This window comes from Arvicola amphibius, chromosome 7 (assembly GCF_903992535.2).
Source record: "Arvicola amphibius chromosome 7, mArvAmp1.2, whole genome shotgun sequence".
In the NCBI taxonomy this organism is placed as follows: Eukaryota; Metazoa; Chordata; class Mammalia; order Rodentia; family Cricetidae; genus Arvicola; species Arvicola amphibius.
The window spans coordinates 133,614,292-133,634,523 of record NC_052053.1 but is presented as its reverse complement, the minus strand read 5'-3'; the positions used below and the strand labels follow the sequence as shown (position 1 = coordinate 133,634,523).

The 20,232-nt window shown below is 39.1% G+C and overlaps 1 protein-coding gene across 1 annotated transcript in view; it reads left to right on the top strand.

The window, feature by feature from the left end:
* Positions 1-11,529: 11,529 nt before the first annotated feature.
* The window catches only part of Agmo (alkylglycerol monooxygenase), a 261,705-nt gene continuing 253,002 nt past the window's right edge, over positions 11,530-20,232 (top strand). The window contains exons 1-2 of the mRNA XM_038337485.1: positions 11,530-11,989; positions 13,579-13,709. Of these exons, the coding sequence (XP_038193413.1) occupies positions 11,864-11,989; positions 13,579-13,709 (257 nt within the window). The 5' untranslated portion in view covers positions 11,530-11,863. The remainder of the gene's footprint in view (positions 11,990-13,578; positions 13,710-20,232) is intronic.

The following is a 20,232-nucleotide window of genomic DNA, read 5'->3' as shown; positions in this document are numbered from 1 at the left end:
AACGGCATTCTATGCCAGTTTTGCCTCAGTAAAATCTAGACAACAGTCTTCTATTTTAAGAACTCATAAGCCCTGTGGACAGGAGTCATTCGAACATCTCCATTTTCAGAGTTTATAAAGTTCAGCTGCCTCTGCCTTCCTTTAAAACATTTTTAATTTAGTGATGAGGCTTGGAAATCAATGAATTCTGTAAAAGTCATACTCCTGTATATCTCAGTTCATCCAAAGTTTCTTGGGATTTTTATAGTTGATTCAACAAGCAGCCTCTAAATGTAATACACATTTGTAGCAAGAGCTATGAAAAGCATGGCCCTTAGAGTTTTGGTAGGAGTTAAAAATAACTTCATTTTATATGATTGTGTCAATATATATATTCCAATAATTCTATCAGAGTCATAAAAATTAGGAAGAATATTCATTCTTGTTGATTATGTACTATAAATTAAAGCTTATATTATTTTTGGCTAATCATCTTTAAAAGCAAAGTTATGTTTGAAAAATTTGTGTTTGATTCTTTACTCATCAAATGCCTATATTAATATCCTATAAGTTTTACACTCAGGAGGCAGAGGCAGGAGGATCTCTGTGAGTTTGAGGCCAACCTGGTCTACAGAGTAAGGTCCAGGGCAGCAAAGGTTACACAGGGAGACCTTGTCTCAAAAAAAAAAAAAAAGAAAGAAAGAGAGAAAGTAAGTAAGTAAGTAAGGAAGGAAGGAAGGAAGGAAGGAAGGAAGAAAGAAAGAAAGAAAGAAAGAAAGAAAGAAAGAAATGGAGTAGACAGATTTCAGAGAAATATAATAATCACTGTAGTATTTAAGATGAGAAATGTCCCCCTCCACAGTCTCAGGTATTTGAACCCTTGATCCCTAGTTAGTGACTCTGTTTGAGCACACTGAAGTGATGTGGTATTGATAAAGAAAGTATGTCACTGAAGACAGGTTTTAAGATTAAAGCCTTTTACCATGTACACTTCACCCTCTCTGCTTCAAGCCTGTGGTTCAAGATGTGAGCTCTCCTATTTCAGCTGGATGTGCCAAGGTTTGTTGACTCCTATGGGAGGCCTACCACTTTTTGGATGGAGATAGAGGAACAGCGGATGGGGGTAGAAAAGAGGTAGGAAGAGGGAACAGGAGGAGTGGAAGGAGGGGAAACTGTGGTCGGTTTGTAAAATAAATAAATAAATAAAACTACAATGTCTAATCCTGGGAACTTTTCTGTCTCAATAGAGACATTTAGGCACATATGAGAACACAACACTAGCAACATTAGCTATGCCTCGCAGTTCTGGAAAGAGAGCAGGGCATGCATACACAGAAAAGGAAAAGTCTCAGGAATACTCACAGTGCGAATTGTTGAGAGTTAATTCCCTGGACACCAACCATATAGAATCGACGACAGGATCTATTATGATTCAATGGAAAAAAATGCTACATAAAATATGGGATGTACGGATCCCTCTTACCATACACAGAAGCTTGTGTTGGTAGGAGAAGTACGGTGTAGCAGAATGGAGAAATAGTGCCTTGTCAAGGTCTGCCTTTTACAAAGAGACAACTCGGGGCCTTCATATAGGAAGGGGGACTGTATAAAACTGCATATCTGCATATTATTGTCCTTGAAGCATTGTACCCATGTCTATCAATTTTTAACTTTGTAACTGCAAGAAGCTGCCAGCTGACACAAGTGCCACAAGAGCAGGATGTCTGGCTCGAGAGTTACTAAGCTTGCAAAATGCTGACCTCTCCGTCTAGAGCCAGTTATGTAGGGGGTGGGAAAGTGTATTGGGAAGCCTAAAGAGGAACAATGGGGGCTTTTGTAATGATTACTATGTATTTCTAAAAGTCAAAAATAGGAGCTAATAGTAAAGTTGTTCAAGTAAGTCTGGTAAAAAGAAAACCACGTAGTTTAAGTACACAAACAGCTCAAGCTGTGTGGGGCCACTGGAGTGCAATCCACCTGGTGGTCAGAATTTTTTCTTATACTGATGCTCCTTATCTGTCTCAGGTCCTGAACCCTAGCCAAGGCTCGACCTCGGCACATATGTGCATTCAATAACAATTACTGATTAAAAAAAAAAAAGAGGTCGTGAATTTGAAGGAGATTGGAGAAAGTTATACGGGAGGATTTGGAGGGAGAAAAAGGAAATGAGAAATTCTGTGATTATGGTATGATTTCAAAAATAAAATTAAAAATTGGTAATGCAGTATTATCCTGGTGTGTGTTGTTTCTGATACGACGTATAACTGATGCTTAGTAGATATTTAAATATATAAAAAAAGAAAACCAACTATATCAAGTACATAGTCTGGGTTACAGATCAACAGGGGCTTTTCAACATAACACATAAAGCTATATTGTAGTGCTTAGAAGATTGTTCGTTGGCCCTTCAAAAGGCAAAATAACCTTTCCATAATTTCGGCTCTTCCACAACTAGGTACTTTCCCTAGAGAATCAACCAGCCAGCCAGTTGTTCTGGAGAACCCATCATGCTTGAGAAAGCAGGTCCAGGGCAAGCTCTGGAGCAGTCCCTCGCTGAAGGACAGAGATTAATGAGATTAATACTCTAGCTACTTCCTCTGGACATTCTGAAGCATGGTCGAGTTCTCCTTTTGCCGTGGCTCTGCGGGCCAGTTGGGAAGCTGTGACCTTCCGCACAACTTTCTTCCTGGCCTTCTACAAATATTTCTGGTGCACAGAGTGAAAGAGGCAGTCAGGGTTTAGTGATATTTTGTAACATTATGAAAACAGTTTTGGTCTTTAAATTCACTTAAAATGTTTTGCGGGAAATCACAGTAGTCTACAAGTTTAATGCGAGAAATATTAGAAATCTTGATGTGACGGAAAGATATAAAAAATGAGATTCTGGTGAGACCAGAAATACAGCGGGAGAAGAGATGGATTTAAAACACTAGGGAAAAATGTAAAAGCCATGGGAGTAAACTCCCCCTCAAATCTGAAATCAGCTAAAATCTGGCATGATTTTAAGCTGTCGAAAGAGGTCTAAAGCAGCAATGCAGTCACAGTGCTCCTAACATAGTCCAGGTTCCTGGTACTGCAAGAGACACATTTTATGTCTTTTGGTCAGGAGGTGACAATATTTATCTAGACCTTTAACTCAGACCCTGTTTGTTTATTTCCAACTTTAAAGTGTTCAAATCATGTAAGACTTGTTTGGAACTGTGAAGGAGTCACAAGTCAACCGTTGTCATGTGAAACCGAGGTCACTGGGGTGCATAGCACTGAAAACCAGCAGAAAGGGTGGTAACAAAAAGAAGGCTGGAAATATAGGGAAATGGGAGGAAAAAATATGTCACTGAAAGCAAAGAACACAAGTTACATAAGCACTGTAAGGAATTTTGCAGCTATAATAATAATAATAAAATAATAGTACAAATAGCAGCACTTAAAGAGGTGTATGATTGGAGGAGCACACTAAATCTCTGAGTTCTAGCAAAAATGCTCGCCAGTTAACTCTCCAAACAGAATTCAAGAACATAGACACTGACAGTCATAGGGAGCTGATAATCATGGATAGAGACATTAACAGACTTAAACATGTTTTTTTAAAAGGAGGATGCCCAGAATAAGTTTATGTAAGCTTGACACAAACTAGGGTTATCTTATAGGAGGGAACCTCAATTGAGAAAAGTGCCTCCACAAGATCCAGTTGTAGGGCATTTTCTTAATTAGTCATGGATGCCAGACGAACCAGCCCATGTGGGTAGTGTCATCACTGAGCTGGTAATCCTAGGTTCTATAATAAAGAAGGCTGAGCAAGCCATGGAGAACATGCCAGCAACAAGCACCCCTCTGCATCAGTCCTGCCTCCAAGTTATGGCCCTGTTGGTGTTAGTGCCCCAACTTCATTCACGGATGGACTGTGATATGTAAGCTGAAACCAAATAAACCCATTTCTTCCCATCCCAGTGCTGTGATACAGGAGAGCTGGCCCTTCTGGGTACTGGTGGCATGGGAATGAGCCAACCTCGAGAGTGTGAGAGCTGGCTCCAATGTCATGAGCACAGGAGAACCAGGCTGGAATAGGAGGTCCTTCTGTCTAGGTGTTGCTTTCATTGGCTGAATAAAAAGACTGCCTACGCCTTTTGATAGGGCAGAACTTGTAGTAGACTGAACTAAATGCTGGGAAGAAGGACAGTCAGGCAGATGCCATGAATCTTCTGCCTGAGACAGATGTAGGTTAGAATCTTGCTGGTAAGCCACAACCACGTGGCGATATACAGATGTAATAGAAATGGGTTAATCAAGATGTGAGCGTTAGCCAATAAGAGGCTAGACATAATGGGCCAGGCAGTGATTTAATTAATACAATTTCTGTGTGATTATTTTGTGTATAAGCTAGCCCAGGTGGGATGGAACAAGGGGCCCTGCTCCCTTTGACACCAGGCCTGCCCCTTGCTTGCTACCTTAAGCAAGAAAGCTGACCCCACTTAGCACCATACCAATGACTGATTACAATGAGCAGATGCGAGAAATGCTGTTTAGGCAGAAGGTTAGAGTGAGGGGTGACACACGACACACTGCAGCTTCCACAGTGAGATGCTTTTTTTTTTAAATTTTCATTTCTATTTTTTTTTAAAATTTTATCATTTTTATTTTTTGTTTTCTTTTCAGGGGAGGTTGCAAGGATGGAGGAGGATATGGAAGAATGATGAGATAAGTGGGATTGGGTGCATGGCATGAAATGCACAAAGAATAGATGAGAAAGTTTAAATAAAAGAAGAACAGACTTGAGGGATCACTCTGGAACTTACCCGCAAGCTTCTTCCATAAGGGCTAGCTCTCATAATATCTGAAGGCTCCATATAAGCTTCAAAGGGGGGTAAAACAATGGATAGCTCAACCCCTCTGTAATATCTACAAAGATCAGCAGGACAAGAAATTCTCAAGGATGCAGCTATGACATTTATATTTCAGGAGCAACCAACAGTTACCTAATTATAATTAATGCCCTCACAATAGGAAGAAAGCCATTCCTAGTACTATAAACCATCTCTTCATTGCAGCTGAGATCATGGACTATAGAAGAAAACCTATTCTGGCACTTTTCTTTTTTTCTTGTTTTTTTTATTGAGCTCTACATTTGTTTCTGCTCCCCTCTCTGCCTTTCCCCTCCTGCTTCAACCCTTCCCCAAGGTCTCCATGCTCTCAATTTAATCAGGAGATCTTTCTTAAGCAGGACAACGTCTAACTGCATTATAAATTCTTTCTTTTATTCCCACGGGTCAGTATTTCTCACTCATCATAAAAGTGGCATGGTTTTTTTTGTAGCAGATAGAGAATATTACAGAAATATGCAAGTAGTTAAAATGAAGAGAAAACCTGACCTTCAAGTGTCTAGTCTCAATAGACACATCAACCATGCAACTACTGCGTCTAATGGCTTGGGAATGCTACGAACAAGAAAATAAAAAAGACTGTAAGTGTCAGAGGATCAGAATGTCTGTTGTGAGAAGGCGCCTTCTATACATGAGAGGGTGTTGAGGAATATTACTGGAAGGTATGTTACTTTTGTTTACGTTGCATTTGTTTAACTCTGTGAAGTTGTGTTACTCTGCCTTTCTAAAACACCTGATGATCTAATAAAGATTGAGAGGGTAACAGGGAGGCAGAAATAGGCAGAGAGTGACTGGCAGACAGAAAGCATAAATATGAGGAGAAATCTTGGAAGTGGATCTAGAATCAGAGAATGAGAGAGGAAGAAGGAGGACATCAGGAGCCAGCCACCCAGTCACCCAGCTACACTGCCAAATACAGAGTAATAAGGGAAAATGTTATTCAAGAATAGAGAAGATAAAAGCCCCAAGGCCAAAGATAGATGGGATAATTTAAGAAAAGCTGACAGGAAACAAGCCAAGCTAAGGATGGGCACTCTTAACTAAGAACCAGTCTCTATGTGTGACTTATTTGGGAGCTGGGTGGTGGACTTCCCCAAAAGTTTAAAAAGTAAAAACCACCAACTATAAGAGGGAAATTTAACTCATGAAATATCAAGCATATGGACACCTAAACAAGACATTTACAAAAAGAACCCCAGTTGTCATGCCAATGTGAATGGGGAAGGCCCTACTCATAGTTAAAAAGCTACAGGAAAATAGTGGCTAAGAGAAGGAGGATTAGCCTTTTAGGTAATCCTTTTCAGGTGGCCAGCTCTAAGTCAATACACATTTGAGCAACTAAGCAGATCTTTAAGGTTATACAAATATTTGCATCTATATGGGAGTATATATGTAACAATAATTAAAAAGAAGCCATTGATTGAAGAGAAGGGCATGGGAGAAGTTAAAGGAGAGCATGAGTGAGTAGAGATAATGTAAATAGAGCACTCATATGAAATACTCAAGAGTTTAAGTGAAAAAAGATAAATTTACAGAGCATTTGCTGAAGTTCCTAAGAGTTTCTCCAGGTCATATCATGATTGGGCAGGAGTATCTGTGAGCACTAGGCTAGACATGGTGCTTATTTTGCGGGCATTAGTGGACATTCATTCTATGTGACATATGGGAAAGCACTTATTAACTGCACCCTCACCAGTTTCAAGCACAAGCAAGTCTTTTCTAAACATTTTCCCCAAATATAAACAATAGTTAGTTCAGCAGAGGTAGATGTTCATGTCCATATGCTTAGGTAGGCAAGCAGGGTCTACACTGAGTCTTGTATTATGCGGCGTAGTTCTTCGGAGGGGTTTCCACTTGCTAGGGAAGCAGTAATCCTTTAGTAAGTTACAATAAAAAGCATTACAGGTCAAGCAAGCTACCAAAAGTTTATTTGCAGCTGACTACTTCAGATTCTACAATTTTAACAAGCATTCTAAGGTTAAGATTGAGATTAAGGTTAATCTCACAAAAGTATCTGCAGTATCTAGAATTTCCCAATTGGTTTTGTAAAGACAATCCCTCTCTTTGCAGAACATCTCATGTGCTATTTCAGAAAATGCACTTGAGATCTCTTGACATTCTCTTATGCTGCACTGTGAATCTGGATTAATTCCAGCAATGACTCAAAATCAATCCTATAAAGAGAGAGTTAGACACGTTCTGACGCTGACATAGATGTAGCATTTTAAATTGTCCCTCTAACACCGACTACCGTTAAAACATTGAGATGCATAAATTTGATGGGATTGTAAAGAAATAACTTTGGAAACACTGTTTGTTTCTCATGTCCTGACCTCAAGTGTATGCCATAAATTTCTTTAAAGTTCATCTTCTACCTGATCTGTTTCTACTATGTCATGGAAAGAATTGGGCCAAAAGTAATAAAATCTGATCTGAGAAAATAGGGAGAGTGATTAAGGCTTCCTGTGCTGTTCTATTATTACAAAGAGTGTTAATTCTTGGAGACAGGGAGCTGTTAGGGACAACACTAAGTGGACTCTCTAAAAATAGTATCAAAATATACAGAAGCACAGTTGTAGAGAGATGACTATCTTCATATGATTGCAGTCGTATGCCACAAAGCTACGCAGTCCATTACACTAGGAAGAGAAATCAAACACTGAATATCTGCCAACACATACCTAGTTTTCAGAAGCATGAGACCCAGTGGAACTCTCATACTGGTGGGAACACTGAAAACACATTCTCTGAGAAAAGGATTGTGCTCACGTCTTAATATTGAAGCAAGTTTACTACACTTTGTTGAAACACAAGTTGAGTATTTTTTCAATTACTTCTACAAGTTTATTTTTTTTTGTGAAATTGTATTTCATGATATTAGTATTTGATGAAAATAAAATTGATGTAACATCCCAAGTTTTTAGATTAAAATTAGATTTATTTATGTCGACATAATTAAAGTTGCTACACATAAAATCATCTTTAACCTGTAGCTATCCTGTCAGTTTTTCCTATGCTGCTCATAGCTAATTCTTTTATTTTGATTTTTGAACTTCTTTGTGACCGACTACATCTAGGTGCATGCGACAGCTCACATCACGCCTCAGTGTCCTCCTCACAGCAGAACATCTCTCCTCTTGATGGATTTAGCCAGAATCTTCAACTCAGTTGTTCCCTTTCACTGTTTCTTCCGGCCTCGGCAGCTCCATGGACCCAGACACAGCTTTCTAACTTCACTCTACCTCATCCTCCTGAGAGAACGTCTCCCTGGGGACTCCTCTTTGCTCCCCAAATTCACCTCTAGTTTTTTCACAGAGAAAACAAGACTGATAGTTTTAACACTGTGTTAGACTGTGTGACCTTTGTTTTTAAACTTCCACTCCTTTCTGGTTCTATTACTTAGGGTAAGGATAGTGGTTAAGAAAAAACGTCCAGAACAGTTACACATTACACATTACAAGTTTGGCATTTGCTTACGTGATGTCCTGCTGGATGACCTGCTGTCTTCAAAAGAGACTTTCGGAGGCCCAGACACCTTCCAATTTGAGGCTTTTTTTTTTTCACCACGAGGCTACTAAATTTTAACAAGCTGGACCTTAAATTACATATAGGTTCTAATATCAGCAGCTAGAAAAATACTTCAAAAAAGAATCTTTAATGTAAGAAGCTCTTTTAAGTATGTATGCTATTGTAATTCACCTAATGCACTTATTACAACACTCTACAAAATTATGTTCTTTATTTTTTATAATTCCTATGACTAACATGAATTCTTCTCATATTACTGGAAATATACTTTTAAGATAACAATATCAGAAAAGGTCTCTAGTCTAATCCTTGGAAGCTCTTTCTAAAGACCAAAGAAGATGGCGTCAAGGGAGCAATAGGGCCTCACCCTGCATGTCCGTTTTTCCTCATTTGAATAGGTAGGACCGGAAGATGTAGTGGTACCAAGAGAAAACAAATCCACCCTTGTATCCTGTTGTTAACCACAGTAGCAAGTGCTCAGACCCTAAGCTGCTTCTCCAGAGCACAGATTACTCTCTGTGCAGTGGAGGATGAAGCCTGTAGTCAAGATGATGCAAGGACTAGGCCAAGGCTCACCTCATTGGTTGATCTAATTACCTCAGGTTCATTCTTCCCTCTTTTCTCACTGCTGGAGAGCCTATGGGGTTAGTCCCTGAAGACTTCTTACCTACACTCCTCTCTCAGCTGCCTTTTGACTCCAACTAAAATAAATTGCAAAAAAGTTCAAGCGCATTTTTTTCTTTTTTCTCCCTTGAATATTGTTTCTGGCACAGTTGGGTCTATTCAGGGATCATATGACTTAAGCCACATTTTGGGGTGTCTGTCATGGTCCAGGCACGATGGGTTTGTACCTTTCAATACAGGGGCATGTAGATTAAAAATGTTAGGTAGGAGGAACAGAGATATGAAAAAAATACAGAGACACAGATTGGACAGAAGGGCAACTCAGTGGATACTGAATACTAAATTTGCCCATATTTTTCATATACTTTTATACCCTGAAACAAAAGGGGAGGAGAAGACAGAAGATTGTTTTAACACAACACAGAGGACAACCAGAACAGTTACTTGCTTCAGTACTTGAGACTTCAAGCCATTATTTCCTAAGTAAAGCACGTGGTGTTTTGGGCCTGATATGCAGTGAACACATTTTTGACAAAGTAGGCAGCCACTCCTATGTCAAGCCTCCTATTTTAAATGAAGGAGCAGGAGTAGATTTGAATTCTCTGACCTTTGATCAGGGTGGAGGAGATCCATCTCTATGGGCCATCTTAACGTCCAAAACACTAAGTAACCACAGCCTAGGTCAGCATGAGTAACACACCTGCTGTCAAGAACTGTGAAAGAGCAAAAGAAACTCAAACTCTCTGACCTCCAGTCAGTGGAACAGGCTCACATTTGTGGGTCCCCACAATCGTGCCTCCTTCCCTTATGATTTCAGCTTCCCCTGAGTTATGGCAGATCTTGTCTTTCCATGAAATAACTTCTGTTGTTTCTATATACTCAGAATGTTAGTACCTTCCCAGTAGTGACAGTGGTCTCTGTAGTCTCTAGTGTTATTTTTCCATTCTTTAAAATTTTACTTATTTTATTGTCTCTGTAAATAATTCTTTGTACCAACTTCCTGTACATTAAATCCCTAAAATGATTTTGCTTATCTGCTGTCTACATGCACACCCCCTACACCCCTTTACTCTCTGTTTCAAGACAACAAACAAAGCCTCACTATGTAATTATACACTGAATTTAAAATGTTCTTGATTAAGTTGGAACTCCAAGAAGAAGTTAATATGGTCTACTACAAACACCAATACAGGTGTATGTCTAAATATATATATAACAACAACAACAACAACAACTGTCTTTTGTATGAAAATAATAGCTGATAAGAGAAAATGCCCATTGAGAAGAGGTGGCCCTTTAATGTCAATGCAGAGTGTCTCCAGCAAGACATGGAGGGTTGTGGCCATTTCACATTTTACTTATATGTAAGTTACATGGATTTTTATCCCATCATGTACAGCATTTGTAATTTCATAAACAGATAAAAGGCAGAAAGAAACACTGCTGTACATAATCACTTTTTTGTGAGTATACTCTTTTTATCTATAATGAAAAATGTCTATATTTCAAACCATTATGTTGTGAGGCTTACTTTGAAATGAATTTGGTTCAGTGTTTCATATATCAGGAAAGATCTGAACCTGTCAGAACTGACCTCATGAATTTCTCAGTGAATATCACCAGGTGACAGAAATGATATCTTTATGAGTACAGGAAAACTTCCCAGCTTAGTAACATACAAAATGTAAGTTGCACACACGAGCACTCACATTTTACACAACTACCTTCTTCAAGCTCACACACCTTATATAGCCTTCATTCTCCTGCCTGTTGTGTGCTCATTTATAACTTCCAGATCTGGTGTTATAACTTTGGGCTTAACTGGTGAAGTATCCGCCTGAATGCGGATGATGCTATCTCAGGATCTGGGGTTCCGACCGAATTAAAAAGGGACAGCCTAAACCGTAACACTTCCTTCCTAAATTGCTTTTCTCACAAGAAAAGGAATGTCAGGGTCCACACAATATTCCTTCTAGTACGCCATGATAACTATATCTGCTGACAAATTTCATACTTTTCAGGCAAGAACTATACTTTCCCTGCCAGTGCAGTCAAGGATGTGCCCTCCAGTCCTCCAAAAGAGTACAGGGTGTTTAGCTCAGTGTGCCAGCTCCAGGTGAGGTCTCATGACAACCCCTGAGAGTTTTCTTAGGGAGTCCCTTTAAAGACAAGAAGGCTAGAGAAATTGTCAACAGGTAAGTTTCCACTAAACAGATTATGCAATAAACCTAGTGGCTCTGGACTGGTTTGCAAAACATTCAGAAGTTCCCATGACAGAGTCAAAACACAGAGGCAGAAATACACAAGTTCTCCAATTTAGGGGCATCAACTGACTGTCAGACTCCATGTCTCTTCAAAGGCAGGAGTCAGAGAAGAAGCAACAAATTCAAAGACGTGCTGTTTAGGAAAAAAAAAAAAAACATAATGTTGTTCCTGTAATCTGACTTTTGGACTCCACTCTATGAGAGTGCCCTTTCCCCTGTGTATATAAAGCTGGTTTATCTGCTTTCCCTTTCATTTCCCAGATACAACTGGATGTGTTTTATTTATTTGTTTTTCTTTTTTGTTGTTGACAGGTTACTTACACGCTATAGGCAAACTGCACTGTGTGCTTGTTTTTCTGGGTTTTCCTTCTCTCGGGACATTCTGCTTCCTATGAGTCAGCCAGTGAACTCTGAACTTAGTCTTGTCGCGTTCGGTGTCTGTGCATATAAACTGCTCTTGGCCGATGTCCCTGTGGAGCTCTGTGCCTTGCTTTGCTCTGACAAGGCTCGCTCTGTGCTGCCCAGCGCCTATTCTTCGTTCAGTTTTGGGTTTCTACCAAATATCTCCAGCTAGAAATCAGGCGGACAGAAATGAAGAGCCCAGGAGACCAAGACAATGTTTCAGTTTCCCAGGGTTTTCGAGTGATGTTTTACATGATGAAACCCAGTGAAACCACCTTCCAAACTGTCGAAGAGGTTCCTGATTATGTTAAAAAGGTGAGGCTGTCTTGAAAGAGCTTCTCTTACTCTTTATTTTTTTTTGCAACATAAACTCAACAGATCCTGGAGATTCATTCAATTTCCTACTTCAAATTATTACAGTATCATAAAATTTCAATTTCTTATAGTCATGAAACAAGTTCAATTTTCTAGAGAATTCAATTTGTCTACAATCTCTACATCTTTTGTCTGTAAATCCCCTGTGCATCCTATAGAATATGAGAAAAAAAATTCAAAGTTTTCCTGGGCATGGAAGCTATTGGAAAGAAGTATTAAATAGTTATACTATGTCGGTAAGCATTGTAACAATTTTGTTTTAAAATGTTTAACTTATCCACTGCCTCCAGGAAGGTATTTCCTCTTTAAATGGTAGAGTACTTCTGCAGAATGAAGGATGCACAGCCTGGCTCAGTATAATTCTAACTTCTTAAGTTTGAACTTGAAGCATTTTTTTTTAAACATTTCAAGCCTTTGAGGCATTTTTCACTTCTGTTGCTTGGCTATGATTGGAAGTGGAAATATACAGAATTAGAGTCTGAGCATTGATGTTCCCAACCATGTGAACATTGTTTCTACAACAAGGCCTAGTACAGAATCAGGGAAAAAAATGACATCACAGAGCATGCTCTTGGGAGTTCAAACTTCAGACTCATTATCTGTTTCCAAATGACTGAAGTCCATATTGCTTTTGAGATTTGATATCGCCATGTTTATCCAGTGAAGAAAAATGTGCCACTCCTGTCTTCAACAATTATTACTGTGCAAATTATATATAGTCTAATATAGATTGATCAGTAGTTGAATACTCATTATTACAAAGCACAGAATCGTAGCTGAATAACTAAAACATTCCTTTATTGATTTAATCGAGGTATACATTTTCTTCTGCTCCCTTTCCATCCTCTCTCTCCCTTTCTACCATCTCCCATGGTCCCCATGGTCCCCATGCTCCCAATTTACTCAGGAGGTCTTGTCTTTTTCTACTTTCTGTAGATTAGATCCACGTATGTCTCTTTTAGGGTACTGATTATTGTCTAGGGTTTCTGGGATTGTGAATTGTAGGCTGGTTTTGAATGACTGAAATGTTGATGTGATGCAAGCACAGGAGATTAGCTTGTTTGCTAAGAGTCTTGGTTTTTCTTCTTACTACTTTCATGTTTCCTTCAAAAGTAGTTCTAGAAAGCCTAATTTTTAAAATCTCCAATTGAGGGCATTTTAAAGGAGTTCTCTTAGAGTGAGTTTGGCTTGTTCATGGGCAGAAAATAGGCTCTTACAGGTTTATCTAATTTTAAATGTAATTCCTTTAACTCAGAGCATTTCTTTCCTGATTTTAATTATTCTCCTGGCATAATAGTGATAATTATATTTATTTTTTCATTTCATTTGCAAATTGCATGGTATGTTTTTAACATATCTTTAGTGTATATCTAAAATAAATAAATTTCCCTGCTCATTGGTTTGGAAATAACCTGTAGTATAAATATAGATCATCTCCTGCTTTACAAAATATCAGAGGACTGATCAGAAAATGTAAAAGATTTCAAAGAAAACAGAGTAGCATCTCTTCCCTTGAATCTCCATTCTAGGCAACTCCATTTTTCATCTCCTTGATTCTGCTTGAACTAATCCTCAGCTGGTTTCTCAAGGGAAAGCCACCAGGTCGCCTGGATGATATTCTGACATCCATGTCAGCTGGTGTTGTCTCTCGGCTTCCAAGGTGAGTCACAGTTTAGAACAAGGAAAGACATTCTGCAAGTGTAAAGCAGAGGGGACATCATGCGGATACTGCTCGTTTCTCTATAAATACTTAAAGAATTCAGGATCTGTCATTCTTGGAAATTTTGGGTGTTTTTCCAGCACTGACATTTTCACATTTAATTTTCATAGAGCATGCTAAACAGTGCTCGTCTTAATTGCTCAGTTTCCCTTGTACCTTTTTATAGTTTGTACCCAAAGTGACTCCTTCACCCGCCTTACTATAGACCTTGCTCTGCATTTTTATCCAGGTCACTGCTAGAAATTATTATTTTTTGTCCCAGCCACATTTTCCACAGATCTCTCCCTGTTCTGTCCTGTCATAAGCCACATTTTGAGGTGACTTACGTTGCTCTCCATCTATGACAGATCTGTACGTTCCAGGGTAAGAGCGCGAGGATCAGAAATGTTAGGTAGGAAGAACAGAGACATGAAGGAAACACAGACACAGGATAGTACAAGTTGGAAAAGGCAATGGATGCTGAATACCGAGTTTGCCCACATTTTTATAGACTTTTATACTCCAATGCAAAGAGAGGGGGAAGAAGGTAAAAAATTGTTTTACCATTACACAAAGGACAAGGATAACAGTTATTTGCCTCAATACTTGAAACACCAAACTATTATTTTCTGAGTAAGGCATTTTGATGTTTTGGTCAGGGTATGCAGCTAATATACCCTAGACCACAGTCAGTCCCTACGTCAAACCTCCTGTTTTCAAATGAAGGAGCAGGAATAGGCTTAAATTCTGTGACCTTTGGTCAGGGTACAGTGGTCCACCTCTGTGGATCATCTTAATGTCCAAAACACCAAGTAACCACACCCTAGGTCAGGGTGTGTAGACACACCTGTTGTCAACAACTTTGAAAGAGTAAAAATAAGCTCGAATTCTTGATCTTTAGTCCAGGGTAACAGGCTCACATCTGTGTGTCCCCATACTAGGCCTCAGATATTTCTCAATAAATATCATGTAATTATGTAAATAATTACAAATCTCTCTTAGTTTTGTTTCAAGTCTGTCCCAATGGTAGCCAAATGCTTAAATCATAGAGACCAGGAGGAAGGCCTTTCCCATTTCCATATTTCCCTGGACATGAAGTCAAGTTTCACTCCTGAAACTCACAGGTTTAGTTTCTCAGTCTTTTTTTTTTTTTTCTGGCCTCTCTGTCCTTCTTGTCTTCTTTACCTTTTCATGACACATCTCTGATGCACTTTGTTAGGACTGAAAACCACCCATGTGGCTGCCTCCAGTTTCTTCCATAGGTCTAAACATGGATGGAACTTCAGCAAAACTCATCAGTTTCCCGACCCTGATTTGGGCACCTCTGCTCCATACGTTGACTCTTGTGGTCACTCCAGACACAGTAATCCCAGGGTTGGAGGGTCTTCTCCTCGTGTTTGCATCCCTTAGCCTTTATGCACTTTGAAATCAAGTGTTTATGTCATATCAGAGTTTTAGTTCATACTCGTGAAATGATGTCTGGCACATATCAAGTACTCTAAAATAATATTCATTTTAGTGTCATGCTAAGGATAAAACTGGACAAATAAGATGTCAAACAACCAATAAATGAACTACATAATATAGCGAATTATGAGGTATAGAAGGAAAACCTAGCAGATGGACAAAAGGTACCTCCTGTGTATGAGGACTAAAGAAAGTCCCGAAAGAAGCAGGGACCATGAGAAAAGTTCCCTAGGAAGATTAGCTTTGAACTGGGGAAGAATGTGCTTAGTACAGTCTCCCACTCCTGCTTTGACTAATGTTTGTGGAGCTTCCCTTCTGATCATTGCTTTGGAATGTTTCTTGGAACCCCACAGTGGGAAATCAAAGTGGATTTTAAAAAATGACAACAAAGATGAGATACATCTGAGAAAAGGTGCAATAACTTGATATAATTTCATAATAGGTTTGGGTAAAAGGTAAATGTTAAAAATACACATCAACATGTTACTCTGTGTAAACTGGGTCTTAGGTTTACAGTCATAAAATAATGAGTTGACTAACTGCAGATGTGGTAACACACTGATGTCAGACATAATGGAAGATTATTCCTCTGAGGAAGCCTCAGATTGCCTAAATAATATTTCAAATTATTGATGAATTTCTTTATTGTGTGGTTTTATGTATCAGAAATGAGCACGAGTGCCTTCCATAAGTATACTCTCACATACATAGATTTAGATATAGATTGCTTTACTGAAGATAATTCAGTTGGTTTTCATAGCTCATTCTGAGAATATAATGCACTAAGAGTTCTTGGAAATCAGTTGATCTTTCGACTGTGAAAATCATCTAATAACTGAGAAGCACAGTCTGTGGAGGTGCAAATCCAGGTAATGTATTGTACTGCCTGAGAAAGGAGCACTTCTGTACTTATTGTTTTGTTTTGTTATTCAAGAATTTCGAGGGACATCGCATTGAATTAATCCTTCGGCTTTTTTTTTTTGTTTTTCTTTTTTAAGTTTGATTTTGGTTTCACGTAAAGAAACACTGTCCCCTTCTAACACTGAGCTCCTGGAAATACACACTTCATACTCAGGGCAGCACTTCTTCTAGCAATATGACTCATGATGCTATCAAGTTAGAACAACAAACCAAGATTCCCAGTATAACCTTTTATATAATCGTGTCTCAAAAAGCAGAGACCCATGTGCGCATGTGCGTGCGCACACACACACACACACACACAACTGATTGGGAATGGAATGGAAATGGAGATGAGCAGCGAAAAGAGTTACTATAAGGAAAGAGGAGAGAGAGAGAGAGAGAGAGAGAGAGAGAGAGAGAGAGAGAGAGAGAGAGAGAGAGAGAGAAGACTTAGCTAGAAGCAGATAGTCAAAATGTCAAAACAAAGTTCTTCAGGGATACAAAGTGAAGTTCTGTTCCTTCACCCATTATTTTTAAGACTTCTTAAGCTAAAAAATTCTCCACAAACCTTTTAATTCTGGTTCTCTTTGACAATAGGTACAGCATTACTAACTTGGACTTTGACAGTGTTCTGCTGCTGCTATATTTTGAATTAAAGTTTAATTTAAATATAATAATTCTATTTTTAATTATAACAAAAAATGCTGGTCTTTGTTTCTTCTTATGGGTTTGAAAAAAATACTAAATTATAAAATAATGCAAGATTTCCAGGAACATTTTTGAAATGTTTCTGAGTTTTCAATGAGGATAATGTGAAACATCCCATCAAAGAAAGCAACCTGAAGTTACACTTCAATGTATTTTCTTTAATTCACTACTATTTTAAAATGAAAGTGTAAACAAAAAGGAAAGCTGTTTCTCTACCTTCGCTCAACTCTGTGTCCTCAGAGAAAAGAAGAAAAAAAGAAGGAAGGAAGGGAGGGAGGGAGGGAGGGAGAGAGAGAGGGAGGGAGGGAGGGAGAGAGAGAGAGAGAGAGAGAGAGAGAGAGAGAGAGAGAGAGAGAGAGAGAGAGAGAGAGAGAGAGAGAGAGGGAGGGACGTAGGGAGGGAAAAAGGAAGGGAGAAAGAAAATTTTTGAAAAGCAACTTGACGTCAAGCTCAACCAGTATCTCACTTGAAGCGGTAGCATTCAAAGGACTCCCCGTGAAAATCATTAGCAGCTGAGGGTTAAGATTTACACAGTGGGTCCTTGGCGCTCCAAGGAATCCAGTTCGTTTTCAGTACTAGCAACAGGGGTTTGCCACATCCTTAAAGGATGTAATTGCGAGGAAGAGAATGCTATACCATCAGTTAATCTGCCAGCAGAGAACTGCGCTTCAGATAATACTTCTAGATGGCGCCTAACAAAACAGAGAAAGTAATGAGCCCCTCTTTCCAGTTCCGCATTCTTGCAATAGAAACGGTGTCTGGAGACTTGGAGGAAAAACAATTTTATTTGACGATCCTGGTAATATAATTGCACACAATTTTAAGTCATTTAAAAGTAATATTTTGCTGACTGTATCCACAGTCACTAAAAAGATGCAGCATAGAGATAAGTTATTTTTCTGTCAATTATTTGAGTACGTAACTATAAAATTAAACTTGACTGAATGAAATGTGTGCCATATCTATTTTTTCAAAGCATAATTTTCAAAACGCTGTGCGACTGACTTATACATTAATGATTGAAAAATAACCTCCCCTGCTTGCTTAAGCAGAACTCGAATTCCACTCCTTCAGTAGAAATCCGGGATCTCGGTTTCCTACTTCCCACCCAAGTTACTGTTCCCATAAACTGCACCCTCCCAAGAGAGGCTTCACCGCTGATAGAAATATCCATAGTATGTTCGTTCTGAAGAGGTTCATTTATTCTGTTGAAACGGCAGATGATAAATCAAATTGCAGTAGGTTCAAGAGATAATTTAAAAAGGTAAATTTTCAAATAAGTTCAGGACACTCCACTATTATTACTTCGGGGGCATGGCCAGCTTTGCCTATGGTGCTAGTTCTGTAACATTCAGCCATAGGGACATGGAAGCTATGCCTGCAACGGAATTTTCCATTTCTGATGGAAATAAAAAAGCAGCTCAGTTCATAAAAAATTAAAAGGAGGAAATTAAACTTTTTTGAAATATTTTCAAGTCCTTAGGGTGGGGTTAGGAAATAAAGAAAAATCTGTGACTTCAATGACATCACCTTCTTCAGTGAATATAGCTCCATGGGTTCCCAGACAGGACTCACACACTTCTTAATACAGCAACATTCCGTAACGAATGTGGCAAATACATTTATGGTTGAAAGGGTGCTTTAGAGAAGTGAGGTGATGGTTTAATAAATGTTGTGCACTTTTGCAGTGAGAAGTGGCAGGAAATGCTATGACTGTTTATAGAAAGCAGAAGTTCTTTCCTTTATCTTGTTACTGAGATATTGATAAGTCAGTGTTCCACTAGATGGAGCAAAAGTGGCAGGAGCTCTCGATTTCTGAGGTCAGTTATGAGAGGTTTTGAAATAAACATAGAGTCAATTTCTCAGAAAAAAAATAAGTTTCTCAGAAAAAAATTTAAACTTCACACTCAGATATATGTTAAGTATGAGCATGTGTGCATGTGTGCATGCGTGTGTGCGCATACACATGTGTGTGCATGTGCTGTGCCACACTGTACTTTAGAAGTTGAGGACAAGCTGTGTAAATTACTTCACTACACACTGACCCAAATTTTGTCATGTGTTCCTAACCTTAGAATGTCACTGTTTGAAGAGAGTGCACAAAAAAGTCTTGAGCAGTAAACAAAAGCCGTTGTGCAGACCTCTGCACAGCAGGTACTCATGTCTCTTGATACTTAGGTCATTTCCTTGATCTCACATCCGCATTCCATGTAAGACCCCATGTTTCTTACCACTCCATCTCCACCTGATCAAGTGAGGCCCCTACATCTATGCCTCTAAGTTATGTATGTCTCTTCCCACCAAAAGGGATTTATAGAGTTCAAGTTAAAATTCCAGAATGCAGAGTCATACTCCAGGGCTTTGGGGATGGGAGTGGAGGAACTGGGAACAGAAAAAGGAAGGAGCTCTGCTTTATGATTCCGGATCTGGTGGGAACAGTTTTGCAAACGTAGGTGCTATTTCCTGCCATCAAGGGTTTTCCAGAATATGATAATCTTTTCCCAGCTGTATCGCCTGAGCAAATCATTTTAGTTGTGGGCACTGAATTCTTTCACATGTATAGTGGAGCAGGGTCATGTTCCTCTTGCTGAGAAGAAGCAGGAACACCACCCCATACCACTCTGTCCATTTACCTTGAAGAGAGTTTGGCCTCTTGCTAACGTGAGAAAAGGGGAAAGGTCTAACACAGTGTACGAAGCATATTTTATCTCGATTTATGTCAACCCTAATCATCCACATGCAGAGGCAGAGACAAGATGTCTGTTCAATCCCCAACACCCATGCTGGAAATAAAAAGTACTTGAATTCAGGCAGTCAGCTCTCTCGGTTTTAGAAATCAAAGTTTTGCAGCACCACATTGCTTGAGATCCAGACAGTGTCTTAATCTTGTTTCATTTGTCCATGACAAAGAAGCATAAACTTTAAGAACACACCAAACTAATGAAATCCTGTGAGCTAGGTTATAATAGTCCGTGTTCAACAATATACCCTTGGGCCCTGGGCTGCCCCAGAGACTGAGAGAGCTCCCAGTATGGAGTTAATGAATGACTGATAAATATGTAGTAAATCCAATTTGATACCTTGTAACAAAGCTTGTCTAACAATCATTAGAATATGATAAATGTCTGTTGAATTCTGTTTGCTTTAATGTTTCTCTCTAGTTGCTTTAAGGCAGTGGTTAGCAGCTTGGGACGCAATCATTCGCCCATCAGGAAACATTTGGCAATGCCTGGACACATATTTGGTTGTTACAGAAGAGGGAGTGGTGGTACTGATGAATACAGAGACAGCAGGGTGTTTTCTACAGTTTAATTGGAACTTGGACATCTTTCCTAACAGAGTCATCTGGCCCAAAGCAGCAGCAGTGTCATGGTTAAAATCTCTCAGTTAGAGAAGTTAATAGCTT